Source organism: Terrapene carolina, unplaced genomic scaffold (genome assembly GCF_002925995.2).
Source record: "Terrapene carolina triunguis isolate 2854851 unplaced genomic scaffold, T_m_triunguis-2.0 Scaffold629, whole genome shotgun sequence".
NCBI classification, from domain to species: domain Eukaryota; kingdom Metazoa; phylum Chordata; order Testudines; family Emydidae; genus Terrapene; species Terrapene triunguis.
In genome coordinates, this window is record NW_020664980.1 from 8,470,647 (window position 1) to 8,481,478 (window position 10,832).

The window sequence follows — 10,832 nt, forward strand, 5'->3', positions numbered from 1 at the left end:
GTCTCTGTACACAGAGAGCTGTTACCCTTCCCTTCATAGTTATGACACGCCCCCCAAATCACAGATAGTGTTGGACGTTCGGTTCCACACTGGCTGTGATTTCTTCCTGGAGTTCTAGGAGAAAACAGAGTTAATAAGACACATGTACCTTTAGACATACTACTGATTATATAAAAACTAACAATATGTTTCATTCCAAGAACAATTGTTAACCAGTTAACTCTGGGAAACTTTCCCGGGAGAGTGCATCAGCCACTTTGTTAGAAGCTCCCGAAATGTGTTGTATTTCAAAATCAAAATCTTGGAGAGCTAAACTCCATCGAAGAAGTTTTTTGTTATTTCCCTTGGCGGTATGAAGCCACTGTAGCGCAGCATGGTCTGTTTGTAGTTGGAAACGCCGTCCCCAAACATATGGGCGTAGCTTTTCCAGCGCGTACACAATGGCGTAGCATTCCTTTTCGCTGATTGACCAGTGGCTTTCCCTCTCAGACAGTTTTTTGCTGAGAAACACGACAGGATGGAATTCTTGATCCGGTCCTTCCTGCATTAAAACTGCTCCCACGCCTCGCTCGGACGCATCTGTGGTTACTAGGAACGGTTTGTCAAAGTCTGGGGCCCTTAGCACAGGGTCAGACATGAGTGTTGCCTTAAGCTGATTAAAGGCCTTTTGACACTTATCAGTCCACTGAACTGCATTTGGCTGTTTCTTTCTGGTTAGGTCTGTCAGCGGGGCGGCGATTTGGCTGTAGTGTGGTACAAATCGCCTATAATATCCAGCCAAGCCTAAGAAGGATTGGACCTGTTTCTTGGACTTTGGAACCGGCCACTTTTGGATAGCATCCACTTTGGCCTGTAGGGGATTTATAGTTCCTTGACCCACCTGGTGCCCCAGGTACGTCACTCTGTTTTGGCCTATTTGACACTTTTTAGCCTTAACAGTTAGTCCTGCCTGTCGGATGCGCTCGAAGACTTTTTCCAGGTGCTCCAGGTGTTCTGTCCATGAATCAGAAAAAATGGCCACATCATCGAGGTAGGCAACTGCAGATTCTCCCAATCCCGCTAGGAGACCATCTACAAGTCTTTGGAAGGTGGCGGGTGCATTTCGCAACCCGAAAGGGAGTACATTGAATTCGTACACCCCTGCCTGGGTGACGAAGGCTGACCTTTCCTTAGCGGGTTCATCTAGTGGTACTTGCCAGTACCCTTTGGTTAAGTCTAAAGTAGAGATGAATTGGGCATGTCCCAATTTTTCCAATAGCTCATCTGTGCGTGGCATTGGATAGTTGTCAGGACGAGTTACAGCATTTAGCTTACGGTAGTCCACGCAAAAGCGTATTTCCCCATCTGGTTTGGGAACTAGAACCACTGGAGATGCCCATGCACTGGTAGAGGGGCGGATTATACCCATCTGTAGCATGTCCTGGATCTCCCTTTGTATAGCAGTTTGGGCATGAGGTGACTCCCGGTAGGGTGGGGTTCTAATTGGGTGAGCATTACCTGTGTCAATGGAGTGGTATGCCCGTTCGGTCCGTCCTGGAGTGGCTGAGAAAATCGGTGCAAAGCTTGTGCACAGCTCCTTGATCTGCTGTCGCTGCAGACGTCCCAGGGTTGTGGAGAGGTTCACCTCTTCCACGCCACCATTCCTTGTTCCTTCGTAGTAGACACCTGCAGGCCACTCCGCGTCATCTGTTTCCTGGGCTGTAAACTGGCAAACGTTTAATTCTCTGGAATAAAAGGGCTTAAGAGAATTAACATGGTATACCTTAGGCTTTATGTTGGAGGTGGGGGAGGCTATGAGATAGTTAACAGCTCCTAGGCGCTCCTGGACCGTGAATGGTCCTTCCCACGACGCTTCCATTTTATGGGCCTGGAGCGCCTTTAAGACCATGACTTGGTCTCCTACTTTGAAGGACCGTTCTCTGGAATGTTTATCATACCAGGCCTTTTGCTCTTCCTGAGCATCCTTTAGGTTTTCTTTAGCAAGGGCTAAAGAGTGTCGGAGGGTGTTTTGTAGGTTGCTTACAAAGTCTAGAATGTTAGTTCCTGGAGAAGGCGTAAACCCCTCCCATTGCTGCTTCACCAACTGTAATGGCCCCTTAACCTCGCGGCCATACACAAGTTCAAATGGTGAAAACCCTAAACTGGGATGTGGAACAGCCCTGTAGGCAAAAAGCAACTGCTGCAACACTAGGTCCCAATCATTGGAGTGTTCATTTACGAATTTACGTATCATGGCCCCCAAAGTTCCGTTAAACCTCTCCACCAGACCATTGGTTTGATGGTGATGAGGGGTGACAACCAAGTGATTCACCCCATGAGCTTCCCACAGGTTTTTCATTTTCCCTGCCAGGAAATTAGTTCCCGAATCTGTAAGGATGTCGGAGGGCCACCCTACCCTGGCAAAAATGTCTGCTAATGCCTGGCACACACTTTTAGCCTTGGTGTTGCTTAAGGGTACAGCTTCCGGCCATCGGGTAGCAAAATCCATGAAAGTCAGTACGTACTGCTTTCCTCTGGGTGTCTTCCTTGGGAAAGGACCCAGAATATCCACAGCTACTCGCTGAAATGGGACCTCAATTATGGGTAGTGGCTGGAGAGGGGCTTTAACCTGGTCTTGGGGCTTTCCCACTCGTTGGCACACCTCACAAGACCGGACATAATTAGCAACGTCCTTGCCCATTCCCTCCCAGTGGAAGGACTTCCCCAACCGGTCTTTGGTTCTGTTCACCCCAGAATGGCCACTGGGATGATCATGGGCTAAGCTCAAGAGCTTTACCCGATACTTAGTGGGAACTACCAACTGTTTTTGAGGATGCCAGTCTTCCTGGTGCCCACCAGAAAGAGTCTCCTTGTATAACAGTCCTTGTTCTACAACAAACCGGGATCGGTTAGAAGAGCTGAGAGGCGGTGGGGTGCTCCGCGCCGCCGCCCAAGCTTTCTGAAGGCTGTCATCTGCTTCCTGCTCGGCCTGGAACTGTTCCCTGGATGCTGGAGACATCAGTTCCTCCTTGGACTGTGGACTGGGGCTTGGTCTCTCTGGAAGCGATGCAGGTGCTGGGGCTGTTTCCATTGACTGTGAACCGCTGTCCTCTGGTGCACTATGTGGTATTTCAGGCTCTGGCTGAGCCTCCTGGGTAGGGTTATCTGCTACTTCCGCCAGTTCAGGCTCGCTGGTGCCCTCTGGCATTGGAGTTGTAGACGGGTTTGCAAGCGCTGGACTCAGTGCTGGCAATGCTTCTGGTGCTGGTTGCGTTGTCAGATCCGGTTCCGGGACTGGCTTTGGCTGGGTCTCTGGGATTGGATCCACTACGGCTGTTGCAGTCGTTGGCAGGGGATCCGGTTCCACCACCTGTGTTTGGGTCTCCGGTAACACCGACCGGGCTCTGGTGGACGGCTCAGGAACAGGGATGGGGGTGAAAGCTTGCTTAGCCTGGCTGCGGGTGACTATTCCCACCCTCTTGGCTAGCTTCACATGGTTGGCCAAGTCTTCCCCCAGCAGCATGGGGATGGGATAATTGTCATATACTGCAAAAGTCCACATTCCTGCCCAGCCCTTGTACTGGACATGCAACTGGGCTGTAGGCAAGGTTACAGACTGTGACACGAAGGGTTGAATTGTCACTGTAGCCTCCGGGTTGATGAGTTTGGGGTCCACTAGGGATTGGTGGATAGTTGACACTTGTGCCCCAGTATCCCTCCAAGCGATAACCTTCTTACCGCCCACTCTCAAGGTTTCCCTTCGCTCCGAGGGTATGAGAGAGGCATCTGGGTCTGGGGATCTTTGGTGTGACTGGGGTGTAATGAACTGTAATCGGTTGGGGTTCTTGGGGCAGTGAGCCTTTATATGCCCCAGTTCATTACCTTAGCAGGGCGATGTTTTAAATGTATCACCGGGGCGATGTTGGTTGGTGGAGACTGGTGGGGTGGGGTGAGAAGGCGTCTGGGGTTTCCCTTGGGATGTGGGTGGGGCCTTGGGTTGTCCCCGGTGATAAGGTTTTGTTTCGGCTTGCCCCTTCTGATATTCGCTCCAACTGCTACTAGCTTTTTTCTTTTCTGTCACCTCCACCCATTTGGCCCCAATCTCCCCCGCCTCGGTTACAGTTTTGGGCTTCCCATCTAGGATGTACCTTTCTATTTCCTCAGGAACACCCTCTAAAAACTGCTCCATTTGCAATAGGAAGGGCAACTCTTCCGTAGATTTAACATTTGCTCCTGATATCCAGGCATCCCAATTTTTTTGAATGTGGTAGGCATGCCGGGTAAATGACACATCTGGTTTCCACCTTAGGGCTCTGAACCGCCGACGGGCATGCTCAGGTGTTAGCCCCATTCTGATTCTGGCCTTGTTTTTAAAAAGTTCATAACTGTTCATGTGTTCCTTAGGCATTTCAGCCGCCACCTCTGCTAAGGGTCCACTGAGCTGCGGTCTCAGCTCTACCATGTACTGGGTTAGAGGGATGTTGTATCCAAGGCAGGCCCTTTCAAAATTTTCTAAGAAGGCCTCAGTATCATCGCCTGCCTTGTAGGTGGGGAATTTCCTGGGATGGGAAGTGGTACCTGGAGAGGAGTTGTTAGGATGGTCTGCTGCATCCTGCCTAGTCCTTGCTGCTTCCAGTTCCATCTCTCTCTTGTGGGCCTCCTGTTTGGCTTTTTCTTCTCTTTCATGGGCCTCCTGTTTGGCTTTTTCTTCTCTTTCATGCTGCTCTGCCTCGAGTTTTTTAATTTCAAGCAGTCTCTGATGTTTTCTCTCGTTTTCTTCTGCTTCTAGTCTGGCCAGTTCTATTTTGTTAGTTACTTCTTTGGCAGTCATTTTCCTGTTTTCTTGTGCTGGGTCACACCCTCTGCAGTTGACTGAGACTGGGATGTGTACTTAGCTCTGGCTGCTGCTGAGTTAACAGAGACTTTCTAACAAGCTACTCCCGAGGATGTAAAAAGAAAAAAAAAAAAATCAAGCCTGTAAATTACCTTTACCAGTTAGAAAAATTTTCCTCCCTTTGAACCCTTCTCTTAACAAAGGACCTCGTTAAAAAAACTTAACACCTCTGCCTTCAGGCAAGGAGAGATAAGATATGCATCTACCTTCAGCTCTGCTCTCCAAGCAGCTAGAAGGAGAAAAAAAATCTCTTACTGGCTTTTGGGTTTAAACGATCTCCACCGCTGCCAACATGTCAAGGCTGAATCCCCACTTTGAACTTTAGGGTTCAAATGTAGGGGCCTGCATGAAAACTTCTAAGCTTATCTACCAGCTTAGCTTTGGTCCGCTGCCACCATCACAAGAATTCCCTCCCTGGGAAGCCTTGAGAAACCTTTCACCAATTCCCTGGTGAACACAGATCCAAACCCCCTTGGATCTTAAAACAAGGAGAAATTAACCATTCCCCCTCCTTCCTCCCACCCTCCTTTCACCAACTCCTGGTGAATACAGATCCAAACCCCCTTGGATCTTAAAACAAGGAGAAATCAATCTGGTTCTTAAAAAAGAAGGCTTTTAATTAAAGAAAAAGGTAAAAATCATCTCTGTAAAATCAGTATGGAGAATAACTTTACAGGGTAATCAAACTTAAAGAGCTCAGAGGACCCCCCTCTGTCTTAGGTTCAAAGTACAGCAAACAAAGATACACACTCTGGTAAAAAGGTACATTTACAAGTTGAGAAAACAAAGTAAATCTAAGACGCCTTGCCTGTCTTTTACTTACTAGTTTGAAATAGGAGAGACTTGTTTAGAAAGATGGGGAGAACCTGGATTGATGTCTGGTCCCTCTCAGTCCCAAGAGCGAACCACCCCTTAAAACAAAGAGCACACACAAAAGCCTTTCCCCCCCCAAGATTTGAAAGTATCTTGCCCCCTTATTGGTCCTTCGGGTCAGGTGTCAGCCAGGTTACCCGAGCTTTTTAACCCTTTACAGGTAAAAGGATTTGGAGTCTCTGTACACAGAGAGCTGTTACCCTTCCCTTCATAGTTATGACAGGCTCCATGCCTGCAGAAGCTCCAAGTAAACAAAACGTCCCGACCTGCCAGCAGCTTACCCTGACGGGCCAGGAGCCAAAGTTTTCCAACCCCTGAAATATAGGGTCGGCTTATGAAAGGGTCATACAGTTCTTGCTATTTTTACCTATCCATTTTGGGGGGTCGGCTTATAAATGAACGGGCTAATGAACGAGTACATACGGTACTTATCTGCGGTCACTGTTGTGTGGTTTCATCCACAGATGATGTGCGTGAGATGTTCGAGCTAACAGAATTTTTCCCCTCTGTGTGAACTGAACCCTAGTCCTTCATTTTCAAGGTCACTGAATTCACTTACTAATAACTGTTTAAATGTAGGGCAAAAGTCAAGGTGGAAGACTTTGAAATGTGAGGATTTATTTACATGCTTAACTTCCTGTTCATCAATAGGAAACTGTATCCCTTGCTTTATATATCTATACTGGTTAATTACAATTAAGTGACTGCTTAGCTGATGTCTTTGTCAGCCTACATTGTAAAGGAAGGTCAACTAATACTTGATCCATAGTTTAAAATTCTAATGTTCCTTTTCAAAGGAATAGTAGATTAACTATAGACTGTAGGAATAAATGAGTGGTTGGGCTTTCTTAGGTAAGTATGTAATTGAAAACAGTGAACTTTCAAGAAGTCATTCTAAACTGATCTGCAGAAAACACCAGACAGTGTATTAAGGGGATCCATCCTGGATTAGAGCACCTGGACTAGATCACCCATTAGATTTTTTTAGCTCTAGTTTCCATGATTCTAATTTCAGTTATTTAACTGTAATATTTTAAGATGTGACTTTTTTTTGAATTTGAAAATAATATGCTTGCTGACAACATTTACCGTTCATTGTGTATGTTGCAATGATACTTTAAACCACAGGCCTGTCGGTCCATCTCTGGGCTAGCCAAGTGGAAAGTACAGCTTTCCTGGCACATTTTGAGAGGAAATGGCCAAACCCCTTTCCCTCATTTTAAATATATTATAATGATTAATCTTGTGTGAGCTAATTGCTTAGTAAATAATTACTATTACTTACGCAGGTCATTCTGCTATCGGTGTCCATTTTTGTTGCTTTGTAAAAACGTTGGGATACCATGAGTATAAGACTGTTTAAATATTCATAAATGGCTTGATTTACCTATACTGTACAATAGTAAGTTGCAATACTAAACTGTAATAGATCACATTTTGAAATTTCACACAACTTAATGTTGCCTTCCCGAAAATGAATTTCAGTATAAAATGCCGAACAGACATCTATTCTAGAATTTACGACCTTTGACAAATAACTTAAACCACAACCTGTAACACAGAGAGTAGCCAATTCACCCATCCTACAAAAACCTTAACCTTACAGTCTCAGCCCTTTCCTATTGCCCGTTTTAAGAGATGGAATTGTCAAGGCCTCCTAATGGTCAACAGATTCAAACTATTTCAGACCACTGAGAAGGGAGTGAATGTGAAGGTGGTCATGGCCCTTCTTAAGAGAGCTCTGCAGCAGTTCCATTTAGAAAACTGATGGAGCACCAGTGTGATCACCTGTGCTGATGATATCTGAAGCAGTATTGCATGGAGAGAGAAGTGCCATGCCATTTGTGGCTTATTAGGTCAAAACCAACATCTTGAACTTGACCCAGAAACCAGACTGATAGCCAGTGTATGTGTGTTCATGGAGGGAAAAGCTGCTTAGCAAGTAAGCTGCTGCATTCTATGCTAGTTGTTGCCAAATGCATTTAAGATGTAGCCCTAAATAGAGCACATGGTCATCATCTAATTTAGAGATGATAAAGGCATTGATTACAGTAGCAGGGTTGCACCAAGAGATGGTTACACTCTTTAACCAGAAAAAGATGGGGAAAAAGTAGTTTTGATCACCACTGTTAGGATTATCCAGTATCAACTGTTAATATCACAAGACTACTGATTGCACCCTTGAGTGACAACCAGTGGGGACAAACAATCTGATTAGTCTTCATTATAGCTCCTGGCTTCTTGCCCCAGCTGGTCATAAAGCTCAAGGGTATAAAACTAAGGTAAACTAGCTTGCTCTCCTCATGCACCAGTCTCAATCAGACACAGAAAGATGCTTTATCGCACTATGAGTTGGATGACCTGAAAATACAAAGTGGGTATTGTCAGGATACTAAAAAAAAAAAAAAATTCACTGCATGTCTCCTTGCTAGCCGTCCTTTCAGCTCTCTATGCATAGTGGAAACCTGCGGCATCCCACATGAGATCATCCTCAGGGCAGAAAAGCACCCTCCCAAAACTGCTCGCTGGGATCTCTGAGATAAAAGAATAAAACAATCAAGTAGCAGTCCCAGCTACTCTTGCTGGAGTCCACACGTGGGGTCAGGTTTTAAACTAAATAATTGTTCTGCATTAGAAAAGGATCAAGATCTCAGATTCCCAAGAGGACGTGATCAAATTGATCTTAACTCAGTAATACAAGTGAAGACAGTTCCAGCCCTGAAGAGCTTACAGTTCAAAATAAGCATGACACACCAAGTGAGCTTCCACTCTTCCCTTGTCAGTCTTTGGGAGATATAATATCCATGGTGTCTAGAAAGATGAGAGAAGATTGTATCCTCCCTAGCAGCCAGTGGCATTTACTGCTGAAGCTGAGTCTTGCTGTCTGGACTTGTTGCCATAGGATTAGCACACAGTGGCAGTTTGAGAATAAAAAATAGGGTTGGATAGTTTGAAATGAAAGGATAGATGAAAGCCTCCCAAACTTAGAGCAGGTCTGCACTAGAAACTTTTGCTGGTAAAGTAATGTTCGTTAGGGTTATAATATCTTTGACATTTTTATAATGGCAAGAGGTCCTAGTGTAGATGCAGCTATACTGGCAAAAAAGTGCTTTTGCCAGTGTAGTTTATATAGGGAACTGGTATAAGCTATACCAGCAAAAGCACATTTTTCCCCAGTAAAAGCTATGTCTGTGCTAGGAAGGTTTGCCAGCATAGCTAAACTAACTCAGACTTCCCAATTTTCCACGGTGGTTTGGGAGAGTATTGGAGCCATCTCAGCATGAATCTGCTGCAAAGACAATAAGAAAGAAATGTTCAGAATCCTAGAGCACAATTGCAGAGAATGGATACAAGACTTCACAGAGGGATAAAATGTATATTATCTATACTGACAATTCAAACAAATAAACATACTAAAAATATTCAGGTATTGGCTTAAAGGTAGGTGTGTTGCTTTAAGCAGAACTGGATTGTGTCAGATGAAATAATTTAGTAATCACTGTTTTTGTTTTTTGACGTTTAGAGTGAAAAGAAGATGAAAACTACGGTATTAACTGCTGCTCTTTTACTGTCAGGAATCCCTGCAGAAGTGATTAGCCGCTCCATGGATACCTATAGCAAAATGGGAGACATTTTCACAGATCTCTGTGTTTATTTCTTTACTTTTATCTTCTGCCATGAACTGCTTGTTTTTTTTGGTTCTGAAGTGCCGTGATGGCTGTAGAACTCAATACAGTAGTTACACAAAAGTTTTCCGTTCTGTATTCCTATAATATCGCTGGGTATGCCACACAGGTTTATACCTTACTTAATTCTTACCTATTCAAATGCTTGAAAGCGGTTAAATCCACTCATATGAATGGAAGAACAGGGTCCCAGGTTTGGGGTTGTATTAGTACAGTTTATTCAATTTCTAATGTGGAGATTAGAGTGCAAGTGTCAGTGATTTATATCTTTTGCTTATTTAGTTAGATGTCCTTTTCACCGTACCCCAAGCATCACTTACATTGTGTCACTTTCTTGTTGACTTGGTAGTGTGAGAACACAACAGAACTGGTGTGCTCTCAACAGAACTATTTATACATTGTGACAGGACTTACCTAAAGACTGCTCCCTGTCTATTACTTCTGTTTTTTTAAATTTAAATAAAGTAAAATGTACCCATACATTCTATTGTTCAAACTCTGAATGTTGAACAAAAATAGCCTCAGCCCACACGCCTGCTGCTTCTGCAGCAGTTTGGTGATGCGCCACCTCATTGTCTTGCTCTCAGTTGAAGTCCTCATTCTCTCTGTGCATAAGTTATGTTATAGCCATGACTGATTTCAAGTGAGGAAACCGGAGCAAAACAACTAAGCAAAAAAATCCTGTTGTCCTACAAATGTCGTTCTTCAAGAAGTAAGAAGACATAGAAACTATGCTAATCTCATAATGTTTCCCTGAGCATTTGGCAGCTCTCTAATCCTAGTAGTATCCTAACCCTAGTTTTACCCATGCTTTCATCTTGACCTCGGTTTACTACTCTCTCTAGAGGGTTCACTTTCTACAGTGAAAGCAGCACTCAAGAAGCCCGAGTCTAAAGCAGTTGCTTCATATTTATTAAAAATGTCTGTGTTTTGGTCAACCGCTAGTTAACCAGGGGACTACATATTTTGACTATGTATATCTTCTCTGTATTTCTCTCCCTGTGTTTATTACTAAAGACATTTGCATGTAAACAGGATCTTAATTGCATGGGAGTTCTGCTCCGCTGCTTAATACTGCTACTGCTCAACAGCATAACAGAACCTTTGGCTGGCATTCAGCAGAGCTATTTATATATTGACTGACTTGCTTATTCCTTTGTTCTACATGTTGGTTTGAAGTCCCCCCCAAATAAATCACAATAGCCATGCTTATTCAAATCTGAACTACTGAAACGGGCAATGGAAAAAACATTTTCTTATCGCCATGTTGTTTTGAGTTTATTTCCACATGAAGATCAATGTGTTGAGGGGGAAAGTGGTACCTGTTATGGAGCACATGTAAAACCAGACAGGAGGGATTTAGGAGGCCGCAAAGGCAGATAAATCCTATTCTCTCTCTA

General features: G+C 44.4%; 1 protein-coding gene across 1 annotated transcript in view; it reads left to right on the forward strand.

Annotated features, from left to right (window-relative positions):
* The window catches only part of CAMLG (calcium modulating ligand), a 20,211-nt gene extending 9,683 nt beyond the window's left edge, over positions 1-10,528 (forward strand). The window contains exon 4 of the mRNA XM_024205820.2: positions 9,270-10,528. Within this exon, the coding sequence (XP_024061588.2) occupies positions 9,270-9,461 (192 nt within the window). The 3' untranslated portion in view covers positions 9,462-10,528. The remainder of the gene's footprint in view (positions 1-9,269) is intronic.
* The last annotated feature ends 304 nt before the right edge of the window (positions 10,529-10,832 follow it).